The 18,140-nt window shown below is 48.5% G+C and overlaps 1 protein-coding gene across 10 annotated transcripts in view; it reads right to left on the reverse strand.

The window, feature by feature from the left end:
* The window catches only part of TENM4 (teneurin transmembrane protein 4), a 668,032-nt gene that overhangs the window by 142,655 nt on the left and 507,237 nt on the right, over positions 1-18,140 (reverse strand). For all 10 annotated transcript variants that reach the window (XM_082218946.1, XM_082218945.1, XM_082218951.1 and 7 more), the window contains 3 exons: positions 17,460-17,561; positions 13,905-14,099; positions 5,126-5,326 (listed from right to left, as the gene is read on the reverse strand). In XM_082218946.1, coding sequence (XP_082075072.1) covers positions 5,126-5,326; positions 13,905-14,099; positions 17,460-17,561 — 498 coding nt within the window. The remainder of the gene's footprint in view (positions 1-5,125; positions 5,327-13,904; positions 14,100-17,459; positions 17,562-18,140) is intronic.

The raw sequence follows: 18,140 nt of genomic DNA on the forward strand, positions 1-18,140 counted from the left end.
GCGGCCTAGTCACATGACCCGGAAGCTGGACGCCAGCTCCCTCGGGCCAGTAAAGTGAGATGAGCGCCACAACCCCAGAGTCATCCGCGACTAGACCTAATGGTCAGGGATCCCTTTACCTTTACCTATGTCCAATTCAAAGTGGAGTAAGGAGGGATAAGTAATGACACCAGCATCCACCTCACTTTTCAAACACCTACCCACCCACCCACACCCTTTTTTCTATTAAGAGAAAGATCATACATTTGTCACCCCAAAAAATCTTCCACTCGTGGCGCTTACTGGTTTGTAAGATGGCTGTTGGAAGGGGGTGGGGGTGGAGATTACATTTGTATGCAAGGGTAACAAAAAGAGAGAGAGATAGCCGCTTCTGTTACCCGTGCTAAATCCTTTAATAAATGTGGATTTAATGCTAAGATAGAAGATCAGGTAAAAATTGCCCAGAGCTGCTTAAAAACTGGAACCGTTCCACTGACCTTCAAAACGTTATTAGAAAATTTAATAATTACACACTGTCTTAAGTTGGATTTTCTGGTTTCAAGTGAGCTTAATTAAGCAGCAGCACCCCCACCCCACTGGTACTCTCGTTTTTTTATCAGAATTGGAAGGGTGTGATTTTCCTACTGTGTTGCAATTAAAACAAACAAACAAACAAACAAACAAACAAACAAACAAACAAACAAACAAACACCCTGATAGGCTGCTCACTGTCAGCTCTCACGCTGTAGCTCAAGGATGAACCCGTGTGAAGCCACAACATCAGCCATTCGGGCTACCTAAGGACAGCAAAGCCACAATAAATTATCCCTTATCTTTGAATGATCCCTGGGTGAGGAATCAGTTCCTCTCTTTTAGGCACCACTTGGGTTATTTCCGAAATTTTTAAACAACCGAGTGGTGGTGGGGAACCTGTGAAAATTTGGACGCCAACGGTTGTTGATAACACTCTGTTCCTCCATGATGTTATCCCCCCCCAAAAAAAACAGCTCCATGTTGGCCTTATGAAACACCTTGGCACCTAAACAGGGAGGGGGGGTCTGTCTGGATGATGCCCTAAGCCGGGGGTCCCCACACTAAGGCCCGTGGGCCGGATAAGGGCCGAGGGACTCATTTATCCAGCCCGTGGCGACCCCCGCCGCCCGCTCTTACCGGCGCTGCGCGGCTGCCCACTTCCGGGTCGGAGGAGCACCAGAAATAGCTTGTGCAAATGCGCAAGTGTTGTGCGCATGCGCAAGCATTATTTCCGGTGCACATCCGGGTTGGTGGAGGCCTGTGCACATGCGCAGAAGCTATTTCCGGTGCTCCTCCAACCCAAAAGTGCGCTGGAAATAGCGCGTGCTCACACATATGGGCATGCGCTCCCCCGACCTCTGGCCCGCCGCACGATCAGCGCTGGAGACACCGGCCCAAGGCGCAGCAGGTTTGCTGACCCCTGCGCCTAAGCCCCTTCCAGTTTGGGGTTTCTTGTGCACAGTGAGGACCGAAAACTAATGGAGGAGGTTGCTGGACTGGTCAGCAAGTTTCTTTGCTTGGGGGCACTGTTATACAGTGGTTCCGCTCCTTCCTCCTGGGCCGTGTTCAGAAAGTGGTGGTGGGGGATGAGTGTTCAGACCCCTGGGCTCTCACTTGTGGGGTGCCTCAGGGTTCTGTCCTCTCCCCCATGCTTTTCAACATCTACATGCGGCCGCTGGGAGAGATCATCAGGAGGTTTGGGCTGGGTGTTCATCAGTATGCGGATGATACCCAGCTCTACCTCTCTTTTAAATCAGAACCAGTGAAGGCGGTGAAGGTCCTGTGTGAGTGTCTGGAGGCGGTTGGAGGATGGATGGCGGCTAACAGATTGAGGTTGAATCCTGACAAGACAGAAGTACTGTTTTTGGGGGACAGGAGGCGGGCAGGTGTGGAGGATTCCCTGGTCCTGAATGGGGTAACTGTGCCCCTGAAGGACCAGGTGCGCAGCCTGGGAGTTATTTTGGACTCACAGCTGTCCATGGAGGCACAGGTCAAATCTGTGTCCAGGGCAGCTGTTTACCAGCTCCATCTGGTACGTAGGCTGAGACCCTATCTGCCTGCGGACTGTCTCGCCAGAGTGGTGCATGCTCTGGTTATCTCCCGCTTGGACTACTGCAATGCACTCTACGTGGGGCTACCTTTGAAGGTGACTCGGAAACTACAACTAATCCAGAATGCGGCAGCTAGACTGGTGACTGGGAGCGGCCGCCAAGACCATATAACACCGGTCTTGAAAGACCTGCATTGGCTCCCAGTACGTTTCCGAGCACAATTCAAAGTGTTGGTGCTGACCTTTAAAGCCCTAAACGGCCTCGGTCCAGTATACCTGAAGGAGCGTCTCCACCCCCATCATTCTGCCCGGACGCTGAGGTCCAGCGCCGAGGGCCTTCTGGCGGTTCCCTCATTGCGAGAAGCAAAGCTACAGGGAACCAGGCAGAGGGCCTTCTCGGTAGTGGCGCCCGCCCTGTGGAACACCCTTCCAGCAGATGTCAAGGCGATAAACAACTACCTGACATTCAGGAGACATCTTAAGGCAGCCCTGTTCAGGGAAGTTTTTAACGTGTGATATTTTATTGTATTTTTGGTTTTTATGGAAGCCGCCCAGAGTGGCTGGGGAGGCCCAGCCAGATGGGCGGGGTATAAATAATAAATTATTATTATTATTATTCTTTGTGCGACAATGACCTTAGCTGGCCGCTTAGAATCATGGAATCGTAGAACTGCAGAGTTGGAAGAGACCCCAGATGTCACCTAGGAATCTCAGCTAAAACACCCATCAGATGTGTCCAACAGCAACCCAAAATAAAGAGTTAGGTTGCAAGAGCTGCAACCAAGAGACTGGTCCACAGCAGTGACCAGAGGAGGAATGGCCGCTTGGAGGAGCTCAGACAGAAGAAACGCCATGTTGCATCTCCAGCAGCACAACCGGATGCCTTCCTCTGCCCCAGCTGCAACAGAACATGTCTCTCCCCTATCGGTCTCCTACAGCAACAGTGCAGAACAAAAAGACTGGGATCTATTGGCAGATTTCCGAGTGGAACGCAAGCAGCAAGCGTAAAAACAGCAAGGATTTCTGGTTATTGCTCGCAACAAAAAAAGGCTTTTCTTTGCGTGCTAAATTAGGATTAAAAGAAGAGTTTTGGGGAGCGCAGGAAAAGACCAGGAGCAGATTTCTGTTTTGTGTGGAAGGCGTGCGAGTTCTGTTCCGGCACTGAAACCATATTCCTGGGCTCCTTAACTTTAACTGAGGTTGCCAGTCCGCAAAGACCACCATTTCCAGGTGGCTGACTTTGGGATCTTAGTAAAGAACACAGACCCCCATAAGCTTAAATCCTGCCATTCAATTCTTTAAAGGTCTCCAGAGATGAGGGAGATGTGATTATGCCTTCCAACCACTACCAACAACAGCAGCAGCTTACCATTAAAAAAAAGAAGACCCCTTAGACAAACTAACAGGAAGGATCCGAGACCGGCAGGACCAGAGGTTTACCGAAGACTGGACTAAATTTACTGAGTATTTGAAAACTATTTGTGATGATCAGATTACGTTTGTAGGACTACAAAAAGTTCTGTGAGGAGTAATTTAAGAAATATTGTAAAGATGGAAAGGGAGAAATGATTTGATAGAAAAGGTAAAGGCAATATTAAGTTAAGAATTGCAGGAGAAATAATCAAGACGGAAGGCTATCATAGATGCTGAAGGAAGTCCAAACAAGGACATATGTATAATAATTTGTGTGGTATGTCTTAAAAAAAATTGTATGCTGAAAAATAAAAATTATTTATTAAAAAAAGAAGACCCCAAAGCTGTTAAGTATAATTCCTGAAGAAAATGAGAGGCAACTACAATTTGAGGACTGGTTTAATACGGCAGACTACCCTCTTCAGTTATTTCTGCGTATAACTCCTCTCCCCAGCCCCGCTCCCACCTCAGTCCCACGGAAAACAACTCCCTCCAGGGGCCGCATAGCAAAACATAACCTTTCCCCTTTCTGCTTTTGTAGACTGCACCTCAAGTCACTTTTTGTCAGGCAGTTCAATATTACATGGCTCCATGACTCCATCCCTCACAGAGCTGTTTCCCATGTTCAGAAAGTTATTATTGTTTCATGCCTGGTGGCAAGAAATCTCTGCCAAGGTGGTTTGTAAACACCCATTTGTTACCCAGACCTCTCAAGTCTATCTCGGCCTCGGCTCCGAAAGATGGATTTGCACGGCAACCGTGGCTGTGCTCCTGAGAGAGGCGTAGCTCCCCCACCCCACCTCCCCCGTCCCCAAAATGAATAGTTTGCATCAACTATGGCCTATATGTACACTGAGGAGCAAGGAGAGTTATGGGTGCAGGTGCTTAGAGACTACTGCAGCTAAGCGGTATATTGTTGGCATCCGTCTTGTCTCCAGAGACAACGCAGCGTGCCTCTGGGGGTGAAGTCAAACGGCTGTGTTAGAAGCACCAAAGTGACCTCCCTGGGGTGCAAGCCTGGGCAGTGCAAATTATTATTATTATTATTATTATTATTATTATTATTATTATTAAATTTTATTTATACCCCGCCCTCCCCAGCCAAGACTGGGCTCAGGGCTCAGGGCGGCTAACAACCAATAATAAAAACAAGTTGATTGTAATACAACTTAAAAAACAAGATTAAAATAAAAGATTAAAACAATTAAAACATTAAAATGCAGCCTCATCACAGGAGGAGAAAGGAAAAAAAGGGGGGGGGGGTTGAATCAAATTGATTCTAAGCCAAAGGCCAGGCAGAACAACTCTGTCTTACAGGCCCTGAGGAAAGAAATCAGATCCTGCAGGGCCCTGGTCTCATGAGACAGAGCGTTCCACCAGGCCGGGGCCAGTGTTGAAAAGGCCCTGGCTCTGGTTGAGGCTAAGCTGACTTCCTTAGGGCCCTCTAGGGTGCTGCTATTTATGGACTTTAAGGTCCTCCGTGGGGTTTACCCGGAGAGGTGTTCCCGTAGAGCTCAGAACCTCCCCCCCCCACATTGACAGGCAAATGACCCCAGAAGGAGCCAGACGTGTCCCCCACCCCACCCCTCCCCTAACACCACCATACACTGTTGAAATAAATAAATGGGAAAAAGCCGCAGGTGCAATTACCAATGGCGCAGTCGTGTCCAGTCCAGCTGGGATCACAGCTGCACAGGCCGGTTTCGGGCACGAACGTGCCGTGGCCGGAGCACTGGTCCAGGCAGGTCGCTCTGGGGGTCTCGCAGTTGGTTCCCCCCCATCCGACAGAGCAGTGGCATTCTCCTCTCACACACACGCCACGCCCAGAGCAAGTGGGGTCCATGCAGTCCACTGCAGGAGGAAGAGAGAAAAAGAGATGCACATGTAAAAATAAGCATAGGTTCGCATTCATGACCTCATTTGTTTACTCAGCTTATGCCCCTCCAGGGAGCGCAAGGTGGCCGAAGTAATCTGCCCCCCATCACATCCTCACAACAACCTTGCGAGGTAGGCAAGGGGAGAAAGGGAGCGGCAGGCCCCAAGTCGCACCCAGGTGAGCTTCACGGCTAAGCGAGGATTTGCTATAGATCACATGTAGGCAAACTAAGGCTCCGGATCCGACCCAATCGCCTTCTCAATCCGGCCCATGGACGGTCCAGGAATCAGTGTGTTTTTACATGAGTAGAATGTGTCCTTTTATTTAAAATGCATCTCTGGGTTATTTGTGGGGCATAGGAATTCGTTCATTTCTCCCCCCGCTAAAAATATATATATAGTCCAGCCCCCCACAAGGTCTGAGGGACGGTGGACCGGCCCACGGCTGAAAAAGTTTGCTGACCCCTGCTATTGATAAATATACAGTGGTACCTCGGGTTACATACGCTTCAGGTTACATACGCTTCAGGTTACAGACCCCGCTAACCCAGAAATAGTGCTTCAGGTTAAGAACTTTGCTTCAGGATGAGAACAGAAATCATGCTCTGGCGGCGCGGCAGTAGCAGAAGGCCCCATTAGCTAAAGTGGTGCTTCAGGTTAAGAACAGTTTCAGGTTAAGTACGGACCTCTGGAACGAATGAAGTACTTAACCCGAGGTACCACTGTATCTATTGATCGCTTCCGTTTGCGGATTTGCTTCCCGTCAAAACACCGCTAAGCCCTTTAACAGCAGAAGCACCGGTGACAGAAACATACGTGAAACAATTCTGTATATAAAACCCGTTTTCCAACCCAATGCAAATGCAGAGCAGGGTAAAGATTCCCGCTTCAAAGGCTTGTCAGGGCAGGTAGGTCTTCCATAGGTGCTGGAAAGAGAACGTGAATTCCAAAGGATGGGCGCCGCCATGCTATGTTTCCCATGTCTTTCGCCTCTCTCCACTTCCTCCCTCTTACCTGCGATCCCTGTGGGTCTAGATGACCCTCTGGGTCTGTCCCCCCAGCTCTACAACTCAACGACACCCTCCCATGTGCTGAACTATAGATTTCAAGCTCCGTGGGGCAGGGACCCAACCTCCTGTGCTATGCAAAGCAAAATGGCACAAAGATAATAGAATCATAGAACTGTAGAGTTGGAGTCTACTTCAACCCCCTGCACTGCAGAAATCCTTTGTACGGCTCGAACCCACAACTCTGAGATTGTACGGCTCGAACCCACAACTCATGCTCTTGGCTGAGTTATCCCAGCAGACAAACGCCTTTGTCAGATTCTCCAGCTAGCATCGAGCTACCAGACAGACCACCTGTTTGGCATGATCTGGAAGCTGTTGTCATTTAGTCGTGTCCGACTCTTCGTGACCCCATGGACCAGAACACGCCAGGCACTCCTGTCTTCCACTGCCTCCCGCAGTTTGGTCAAACTCATGCTGGTAGCTTCGAGAACACTGTCCAACCATCTTGTCCTCTGTCGTCCCCTTCTCCTTGTGCCCTCCATCTTTCCCAACATCAGGGTTTCTTCCAGGGAGTCTTCTCTTCTCATGAGGTGGCCAAAGTATTGGAGTCTCAGCTTCAGGATCTGTCCTTCCAGTGAGCACTCAGGGTTGATTTCCTTAAGAATGGATAGGTTTGATTTTCTTGCAATCCATGGGACTCTCAAGAGTCTCCTCCAGCACCATAATTCAAAAGCATCAATTTTTTGGCAGTCAGCCTTCTTTATGGTCCAGCTCTCACTTCCATACATCACTACTGGGAAAACCATAGCTTTAACTATACGGACCTTTGTTGGCAAGGTGATGTCTCTGCTTTTTAAGATGCTGTCTAGGTTTGCCATTGCTTTTCTTCGAAGAAGCAGGCGTCTTTTAATTTCATGGCTGCTGTCATCTGGAAGCTATATGTGTGTGTATACACAGTCATACCTTGGGTTACAGACGCTTCAGGTTGCAGGTTTTTTAGGTTACGGACCTGCCGAAACCCGGAAGTACTGGAACAGGTTACTTCCAGGTTTTGGGGGGTCGCACATGCGCAGAATGCTGACTAGTGCTTTGCGCATGCACAGACACACTGCTGTGGATCCCACATGGATCACGTTCGCAACCTGAGCGTCCACTCTGTGTATGTGTGTGTGTATATTGTGTGTGTGTGTGTGTGTGTGTGTGTGTGTGTATATATATATATATATATACGTGACTTAATTTACAAAGTCACCTGCATTTTACCTATGCTCAGCCCTTTCCCTGAGCTACGCAAGGATATATTTCTGTGGGATGAAGACTCACACTCTTTATGCATCACCAGAGAGGCAGGAGGAGCAGACCCGGCCTATAAATCTCTGGGGCTGTTAAAAGCTTCCCAGAGCAAAGGCACCAACCTTAGAACGCAGGGACCTCTCTCAGCCCCCGCACTGTCTTCTTCCTCAGAAGTAACAGCCATGAAAGGGAGAACAGGGAGAGCGAGCTGGCAGCACCGGCAGATGGTTCAACTGTGGGGAACAAAGATTGCCGGCTAACTGACAAGGGGCAACGGATAGGCAATTAATCATCCTCTCCGAAGGCCAATGGGGGGAAGGAGGTGAGCGGTACAGGGGTCTCCATCACAGGCCGCAAGAGCGCTCTGCTACCTCAGTGTTAACACAGGATTACCAGGGGGCGGGGGGGGGGGAGGTTGCATGCATGTCAGGACACCTCATTCATCATAATCCCAGGGCCATTTTTCATGTTGAAACGAGCCCTTTCAGAAGGCGCCCGGTACAATGGCTACTTTAATCTTGCCCTTGCTGGCCCCATTGCTTCAGAGTCCTGGCACCGTGGCAAGGGGTCTTGGATTGGAGAGCTTCGCTGCCTCCTTTGTGAACAAAAGCTTCAATGTGTGTGCGTTTGCTCCCTTTTCGTTTCCCACTTTATTCTTCTTCTTGAAGAAGAAGAATAGCATGGTGCAAGCCTCTTTCTGGAGATCTGTTCCAGGTGCAAACAGCACAAGCTGTGATTTGGGGCACCGATCCACCGGGGGGGGGGCGTCTCCCGGGTCAGTCCCACCGAAATGAGAGAAGAAGAAGAAGAGTTTGGATTTGATATCCTGCTTTATCACTACCCGAAGGAGTCCCAAAGCGGCTAACATTCTCCTTTCCCCCATAACAAACACTCTGTGAGGTGAGTGGGGCTGAGATACTTCAAGAAGTGTGACTAGCCCAAGGTCCCCCAGCAGCTGCAGGTGGAGGAGCGGGGAAGCGAACCCGGTTCACCAGATTACGGGTCTATCGCTCTTAACCACTACACCACACTGGCTCTCCATGGCTCCCATTCATTTCTGCAGGGCAGGCGCCGGAGAACTTCCTTAGCCGAGTGTGGCATTAGGTTGCTGAAGCTAAAACAGCATCCTTTGATGAGCGTGGAATCGTAGAATTGTAGAGTTGGAAGGGACCACCGGGGTCATCTATACCAACCCCCTGCAATGCAGGGATCTTTTGCCCAATGTGGGGCCCAAACTCACAACCCCGAGATTTAAAGGTCTCATGCGCTACTGACTGAGCAAGTGGAGCAGAAGTGCTCAAGGATGAGGGAGATCGAGGGGTTCCCTCTCTAAGGAAGTTTTTAATGACTGATGTTTTAATGTATTTTTAATCTCTTGTTGGAAGCCGCCCAGAGTGGCTGGGGAAACCCAGCCAGATGGGCGGGGTATAAGTAATAAATTATAATTATAACTATAATTATTTGGAGTTCAGGATAAGCACTGCATGAGAAATAATGCGGTAAAACATCAAAGATTAAAAACTTCCCTAAACAGGGCTGCCTTCAGATGCCTTCTAAAAGTCAGATAGTTGTTATCTCCTTGACATCTGACAGGAGGGCATTCCACAGGGAGGGTGCCACTACCGAGAAGGCCCTCTGTCTGGTTCCCTGTAACCTCGCTTCTCACAGTGAGGGAACCGCCAGAAGGCCCTTAGAGCTGGACCTCAGTGTCCGGGCTGAACGATGGGGGTGGAGATGCTCCTTCAGGTATACTGGGCCAAGGCCATTTAGGACTTTAAAGGTCAGCACCATCACTTTGAATTGTGCTCGGAAACGTACTGGAAGCCAATGTAGGTCTTTCAGGACCGGTGTTATATGGTCTTGGTGGCCGCTCCCAGTCACCAGTGTAGCTGCCACATTCTGGATTCATTGTAGTTTCTGGGTCACCTTCAAAGGCAGCCCCACCTTCAAAGGTAGAAGGACAATAGAAGAATGGCAGAGCATCTCCCTTGGATGGAGAAGGTTTCAGGTATCTCCAGGTATTGCTGGGAATGTCCTGTCTAAACATACGAAAAACTTTCTGACAGTCAGAGGGCCTCCCTTGAGAAGTTGTGGATGCTCCTTCCTTGGAGGTCTTTGAGCAGAGGTTGGATGGCCATGTGTCGGTCATGTATGAGATTCCTGCATTGTGTGGGGTTGGACTAGATGACCCTTGGCGTCCCTTCCAACTCTGCAATTCTATGATAGCTTGGGAGAGTCGCTGCCTTTCAGTGAAGACAACACTGAGCTATATGGACCAGAGGTCTGACTCGGGATAAGCCAGCTTCCAACATTCCTGTGCTCCCAATTGCACCAGCTGAACTGAAATAGCTACACAGTTTAAGTCCCCCAAATACCAGAAGAAGAAGAAGAAGAAGAAGAAGAAGAAGAAGAAGAAGAAGAGTAGTAGTAGTAGTAGTAGTAGTAGTAGTAGTAGTTTGGATTTGACTCCCTTTAAGGAGTCTCAAAGTGGCTAACATTCTCCTTTCCCTTCCTCCCCCACAACAAACGCTCTGTGAGGTGAGTGGGGCTGAAGAGACTTCAGAGAGGTGTGACTAGCCCAAGGTCACCCAGCAGCTGCATGTGGAGGAGCGGAGACGCAAACTCGGTTCCCCAGATTACGAGACTACCGCTCTTAACCACTACACCACACTGGCTCTCAAGCCCACCTTCACTGAAAGCAGGGCTTTCAGTGTGGCTGCCCCAGTTTTGTGGAACGCTGTCCCCGTTGAGGCAGGCGCCTGCTATCTGTGCTTTTCAGAAACATTTGCAAACACACTTGCTTCGACCAGTTTTTCCCCCAGTTGGGTGAAAAGGCGTCGTTGCCTTGGGAGCTCACTTCGTATTGCTATCTTGCTTTCTCGTACTGTTTCCAGAACTATTTCAGTGGTATGGCGGCACCCAGCCTTGCGACGTCTTTAGGAGTCCATCAATACATTAATCAATAACAATGCATTGGGAATTGAAGCTGCTGGATACAACCGGGGAGGAAACACAGCTTGGTAAGAAGAGCACGTGCTCCAGGTTTTGCAAAGCTGCAACCAGGATCATACATGACCACGCACCGCTGTGATAAATGGGAGAGGTACAGGAGAATAGGCAGACTAGCACTGTTCACTTCAACAAAACACAGGCAGGAGAGATCTGGCTGGACCGCAATAACTCAAGGACCACTTCCCAGGTGTTTCCTGCTTGGCAGGGGGTTGGACTCAATGGCCCTTGTGGTCTCTTCCAACTCTATGATTCTATGACTTCCCCTGATATGAACCAACCCAGACCCTGTGATCATGACTGGACGCCCTTCTCCATGCGCCTTCTCCATGCAATGTTTGGAAGATGGCAAGACAAGAACAGGGCCTTTTCTGTGGTGGCTCCCCATTTGTGGGGTGCTTTCCCCAGGGAGGCTTGCGGGGCACCAAGCGAAAACATTCCTCTGTATCTAGACCTTTGGCCAATTAAACACTCTTTGGCCTTTTGAACTGTGTGCGTGCAGAGCTATTGTTTTTGTTTGTTATTATGGTATGTATTTTTGTGTTTTCATATTGTAAACCGCCCTGTGCTCCTCGGATGGAGGGCGGCAAAGAAATCTAATAAATAAATAAGTAAGTAAAATAAAAAAGGCGCTTTGATAATACAGTGGAACCTCGGCTGTTGAACGTAATCCGTTCCAGAAGACCGTTTGACTTCCAAAACGTTCAATAACCAATGCGCAAAGGGCTGTCAGCAATTTCAATGGTGAAAATGGAAAAACACACAGTGGAAGCCGTTTGACTTCTGAGGCACGTTGGAAAATGGAAGCAATTACTTCCGGGTTTCCGGAGTTCAGCTTCTGAAATGTTCGGCTTCCGAGACGCTCGAAAACTGAGGTTCTACTGTATTGTACAGGCTTAACACAATGTGTGTTTGTGTGTAAGAGAGAAAAGTTAAGAGAACATTAATCAGAAAAGGCATATTTTAAACATTGGAGGAAGAGGCTTCAAACCAAAAGAGATCAAGACCAGATGGCCTTCCTTTAAAGAAAAGAAATAATATTTGTGAAATATTTGAAATCAACTTTTATTGGAGGGATTTACAGTTTGGGGGGGGGAATCCCACAGATTTCCTAAGTAACATATTTCATAGATTCTTTTTAATGTTCCTTTCCTCTTGGCAGAACTACGAAATATTGTCTTGCATATGGGAAACAAATGCTGGGTAGGAAAGTGGAAAGCTCCCAACCACTCAAAGGCTCCTAGGAAAATGTTTTTCATTTGGTGCCTGCCCCTCTAATTCGGGGCTGCCATCCGATTAAATAATATTGGGCTTTTATTTATTTATTTAAGAATATCTGCCAAACTTTGTAGCCCTAAGAGGCTTTCAAAGCAATGGCAAAAGAAGTTGTCTGAATAGAGCTGTAATAAAACTGCAACTGACATGAACAAAATCAGAATCATAATTATCTAAAAGCAGCAACCATTGGAATAATCAGTAAAGTTCTGCCTAATAAGTCATGGCAATGAAAATTCATCATGGAGAGGGTTCCATTTTGAAATGTGGTGGGGTTTTTTGGGGGGGGGGTGTTATTGGGTTGTTTTTATTTTGATTATGTATTTTGTGGTTTTATATTTTGATTTTATTCTGTGAACCGCCCTGAGACCTCTGGGTATAGGGTGGTATATAAATTCAGTCAACAATAATACGAATAATACTACGGAACTGATGTGAGTCGTATCTCCTCAGATGTGAGTCTCACTCAGTTCAATGGGACTTACTCTGAGGTAAGCAGGCACAGAATTAAGAACTGAAGAGAAATTGTAATTCTAATACAGTGGTGCCCCGCAAGACGAATGCCTCGCAAGACGGAAAACTTGCTAGACGAAAGAGTTTTCCGTTTTGGAGGTGCTTCGCAAAACGAATTTCCTATGGGCTTGCTTCGCAAGACGACAATGTCTTGCGAGTTCCTGCTGGTTTTTTCCCCTCCCCCCCTTTTTCCAAGCCGCTAAGCCGCTTATCCGATCAGCAGATAAGCCGCTAAAAGCCGCTAAAAGCCGCTAATAGCGCTAATCCGCTAATCCGTCAATGGGCTTGCTTCGCAAGATGAAAAAACCGCTAGACGAAGAGAATCACAGAACGGATTCTTTTCGTCTTGCGAGGCACCACTGTATGTAATTGTCAAGCACTTCCTATTTAATTCACTGATTCGAAATGAAAGCTATGGAACGCCCTCCTTTGAGGGGTCCGAATGGCTTATTTCTCTGGGCTGCATAAAAACGGAAGAGGAATTAGACCAAAGGCCTATTGTGTCCTCACAGTGGCCATCCAGATATCTACTGGAAGCCCAAAAGCTGCACCAAAGCACAAGAGTGCAACTGTTTAAGTGTCTTGGTGTGAAGACACTGGGGTGTGTATGTGTGTGCAACCCCCCCTTCCTTACAAAACAAAAGCAAAAATTGCTGGGTTGTTTTTTTTTTAACACCAGGGGGCATACAAATAAAATGACGCATGTTTGCAGGTGTTCCGGCACCTCTCAGCAAAGCCCTGCTGCGTCTCCGGCTCACGACAAGACCCTCCACGGAGCATAGAATCATAGAATCATAGAATCATAGAATCATAGAGTTGGAAGAGACCACAAGGGCCATCGAGTCCAACCCCCTGCCAAGCAGGAAACACCATCAGAGCACTCCTGACATATGGTTGTCAAGCCTCTGCTTAAAGACCTCCAAAGAAGGAGACTGCACCACACTCCTTGGCAGCAAATCCCACTGTCAAACAGCTCTTACTGTCAGGAAGTTCTTCCTAATGTTTAGGTGGAATCTTCTTTCTTGTAGTTTGGATCCAATGCTCCATGTCCGCTTCTCTGGAGCAGCAGAAAACAACCTTTCTCCCTCCTCTATGTGACATCCTTTTATATATTTGAACATGGCTATCATATCACCCCTTAACCTCCTCTTCTCCAGGCTAAACATGCCCAGGATGCCTGAAGGGGACATCCTTTCGAGAGAGTCTCCTCATGAGCCAGAGCTGCAGTGGGGCTGTTCTGAGGCTCTTCGTCCTCCTGTCTAACAGCTAATGTAAAGGTGGTGTTGGCACTTCAAGGTTTGCGCGAAGTCTTGGCCTCCTCAAAAAACACATTGCGGGGGCCCGAAACGGCCTCGGCCTCTAGGACGTGGTCCGCCTGTGAACGACTCCCCTCTCTCTTGTTCTGAAAACCAAAGGGGGGGGAATAAGACCCACTGGCCCATGCCTGCAAATACCTTCCTCGCAGCTCTCTCCTTTGTATCCCGGGTTGCAGATACAGGTGCCCATGATACAGGTCCCGTGGCTGTTGCAGGCGACGTCGATGCACTGGTTGGTCGGGACGTCGCATTCGGCTCCTTTCCACCCACTGTGGCACAAACAGCGCCCTTTCATGTACTGCCCGTTTCCGCTGCATAAGACCGGGCAAGATGCTGAGAAGCAGGGAAGAGAAGACAAGAAAGGCAACAGTTAAAAACTTCGTTCGCAAGGGGCAAAGCACTTTGCAGGTACTTAATGGTTTGTGTTTTATTAGCATTGCTCCTACTGATAGAAGGGAGGCAGGTGGCGCTATGGGTTAAACCACAGAGCCTACGGCTTGCCAATCAGAAGGTCGGAGGTTCGAATCCCTGTGACGGGGTGAGCTCCCGTTGCTCGGTCCCTGCTCCTGCCAACCTAGCAGTTCGAAAGCACGTCAAAGTGCAAGTAGATAAATAGGTACCGCTCCAGCGGGAAGGTAAACGGCGTTTCCGTGCGCTGCTCTGGTTCGCCAGAAGCGGCTTAGTCATGCTGGCAACATGACCCGGAAGCTGTACGCCGGCTCCCTCGGCCAATAAAGCGAGATGAGCGCCACAACTCCAGAGTCCACCACGACTGGACCTAGTTGGTCAGGGGTCCCTTTGCCTTTACCTACTGTTGGAGCACCTGCCTGTTGTTTCATTAGCAGCTGCTCTGTTCAGTTGGGACTCCAAGGGGATAGTTATTGGGCTTTTGAGAAGTCGCAGCAACTGTGTGGTCAGAATTATTAGTCCCCTCCCAGCCCATGTGCATCAAGGCATCTATTCCCCTGCCCTATATTTTCACATCGTCTTTCCAATTAATGGCTCTTGTGGCTTCCTGAGCTCAGCTGTCCCACGCCTGACCTAACAACCAGCACAAGCCTGCCGTGAAAGGTTTCTAGGGATGTTGAATCTGGAGCTTCTGCCAAAACCCACAACGTCTATTAAGCCTGAGATGGGTTGTTATTCCATTGCCTCTGCTGAGAGACCAGCTGCCTTTGGTTCTGCTCAGCTGTTCCCCAACAGCAGCTGTTCCTCAGGCTACCTGAATGGTTTCCATCCCAGCTGGTCATTCTTAATGACTGCAGTTTGCTTGTTTTCCTCCTCCGTCCCCACACCCTTTTCCTTTTGTGTGTGTGTGTCTGGCAAGAGGGAATGTAAACCAACTCTGGGAACCTTTTTGCTGTTATGAGAATGAGCCACAGCAACCCTTGGGTTCTTTGAGAGGCCTACATGAGTGATCCTTAGCAATGCTGGGACCTCATGCAAAGCACAGACCTCATTGTTTTGCGTGTTTCCTATGACGAGTCTCATGCACTTTAAACTATTTTGCACTGACTTGCTTCAGCCTCGGTTTCTGTGCAAAGCCTTGAGTCCCTCTTTATGGAGCATTGCAGGCTATAGGGGAAAAACCTCCACAAACCTTTTAACTAGCCACCTTTTTTGAAGGTTTGGCTTTGTGGGAACTTCGGGTAAAGAGGTTGCTTGGACTAGCCCTGGCTCCCTTCTTTAATAATAATAAAAATAATAAAAATAATAAAAAAAATTTATTACAGTGGTGCCCCGCAAGACGAATGCCTCGCAAGATGAAAAACTCGCTAGACGAAAGGGTTTTGCGGTTTTTGAGCTGCTTCGCAAGACGAATTTCCCTATGGGCTTGCTTTGCAACGTCTTGCAAGTTTGTTTCCTTTTTCTTAACACCGTTAATACAGTTCCGACTTGACTTCGAGGAGCAACTCATAGAACGCGGTGTGGTAGCCTTTTTGGAGGTTTTTGGTGATTTTTGAAGCTTTTCCAAAACTTTTCCGACACCGTGCTTTGCAAGACGAAAAATTCGCTAGACGAAAAAACTCGCGGAACGAATTAATTTCGTCTTGCGAGGCACCACTGTATTTATACCCCACCCATCTGGCTGGGCTTCCCCAGCCACTCTGGGCAGCTTCCAACAAAATATTAAAAAACAGTAATGCAACAAACATTAAAAGCTTCTCTAAACTGGGCTGCCTTCAGATGTCTTCTAAAAGTCTGGTAGTTGTTGTTCTCTTTGACATCTGGTGGGAAGGTGTCCACAGGGCGGGTGCCACCACCGAGAAGGCCCTCTGCCTGGTTCCCTGTAACTTGGCTTCTCACAGTGAGGGAACCACCAGAATGCCCTCGGAGCTGGACCTCAGTGTCCAGGTAGAACAATGGGGGTGGAGACGCTCCTTCAGATATACTGGACCGAGGCCGTTCAGGGCTTTAAAGGTCAGCACCAACACTTTGAAGTGTGCTTGGAAACATACAGTGCACCACGGCAGGCTCTCTAGGACAGGCATAGGCAAACTCGGCACTCCAGATGTTTGGGGACTACAATTCCCATCACCCCTGACCACTGGTCCTGTTAGCTAGGGATAATGGGGGTTGTAGTCGCAAAACATCTGGCAGGCTGCCTGTGCCTGCTCTAGGATAACCTCTGAGGTTCAGGCAAGGGAAAGAAGCTGCTCAGAGGCCACCTTATGGTTGACGGGAGGACAAAAAGGGCCAGCCGAAGCTCAGCCAGCTATTGACAGAGCAGTTGCTGGAGAAACAATGGAACATAGTGATTGCTAAGCTTCTCGGACCAATTCCTTCCCCAAGGGGCAGTGCCCTTGATGGGTCATTGTTCTCCCTGTTTGCTCACATGCAGAAACCAAAAGGAAGGGGTGGGTGTGTTTGGTTGGGGGCAGGGAGGAGTGAGGCCTCTAGAGTCTCATAGAATCATAGAGTTGGAAGAGACCACAAGGGCCATCGAGTCCAACCCCCTGCCAAGCAGGAAACACCATCAGAGCACTCCTGACATATGGTTGTCAAGCCTCTGCTTAAAGACCTCCAAAGAAGAAGACTCCACCACACTCCTTGGCAGCAAATTCCACTGTCAAACAGCTCTTACTGTCAGGAAGTTCTTCCTAATGTTTAAGTGGAATCTTCTTTCTTGTAGTTTGGATCCATTGCTCCGTGTCCGCTTCTCCGGAGCAGCAGAAAACAACCTTTCTCCCTCCTCTATGTGACATCCTTTTATATATTTGAACATGGCTATCATATCACCCCTTAACCTCCTCTTCTCCAGGCTAAACATGCCCAGCTCCCTTAGCTCCCTTGGTCTCAGATAGATAAACCCAAGTACAGAGGTACCTCGGGTTACATATGCTTCAGGTTACATACGCTTCAGGTTACAGACTCTGCTAACCCAGAAATAGTACCTCGGGTTAAGAACTTTGCTTCAGGATGAGAACAGAAATCGTGCTCCAGCGGTGAGGCAGCAGCAGGAGGCCCCATTAGCTAAAGTGGTGCTTCAGGTTAAGAACAGTTTCAGGTTAGAACGGACCTCCAGAACGAATTAAGTACTGAACCCAAGGTACCACTGTATGGTTAAATGTTTATACACTAGGGGGTGGGCTCAGAATCCATCCTTGCCCTTTGCCTGGAAGCCCCCACCCCACCCACAAGATACAGTAGGGACAGTAACAAACAACAACAAAAGTTAACCCGAATCCCTACCTCGTCCACAATCGGGACCCAGGAAGCCGAGGAAACAATGGCAGGTCCCAGAGACACAGTCCCCGTTCCCGTAGCAGTTGCTGGGGCAGTTATCCACTGATTCTGCGGGAAAGAGAAACAGAGACAACAAAAGAGTGTTTGAAGGAAAAGCAAAGGACATCAGTCATGGGAGTGGAGAACATCCATAAAAAGGTAGCGTAATTCAAACAGCAAACTTCTAATAATAAGAGAATATATTTTGAAAACAGAAACAACAACACTTAAATCATTCTCCGCACCAGATGCATTCCTACATAAGGGTGACAGCAATTAAGTTTGGTACACTAAATGCCAACCATTGTGGATTTCTCCATACAATTCCAGAGAGAGGGGAGTTCTATGAACCCAGTTTTGCAGGAACAGCAGGATCCATTGCATTAAAACAAACATGTGGGCACTATATGTGCCAAAACGTCCAAGCTTGTCCTAGGAACATAGGAAGCTGCCTTATACTGAGTCAGACCACTGGTTCGGGTCCTACCCTCCGGAGCAGGAGAAAACATGCTCGCTCCATTCCATCCTCTACATGACATCTCTTTAGATATTGGAAGATGGCCATCATATCTCCTCTCCAAACTCCTCTTTCCAGGCTAAACACACCCAGCTCCTTCAACCGTTCCTCATCAGGTTTGGTTTCCAGAC

This window comes from Podarcis vaucheri (genome assembly GCF_965113315.1).
Source record: "Podarcis vaucheri genome assembly, chromosome: 4".
Taxonomy (NCBI): Eukaryota; Metazoa; Chordata; class Lepidosauria; order Squamata; family Lacertidae; genus Podarcis; species Podarcis vaucheri.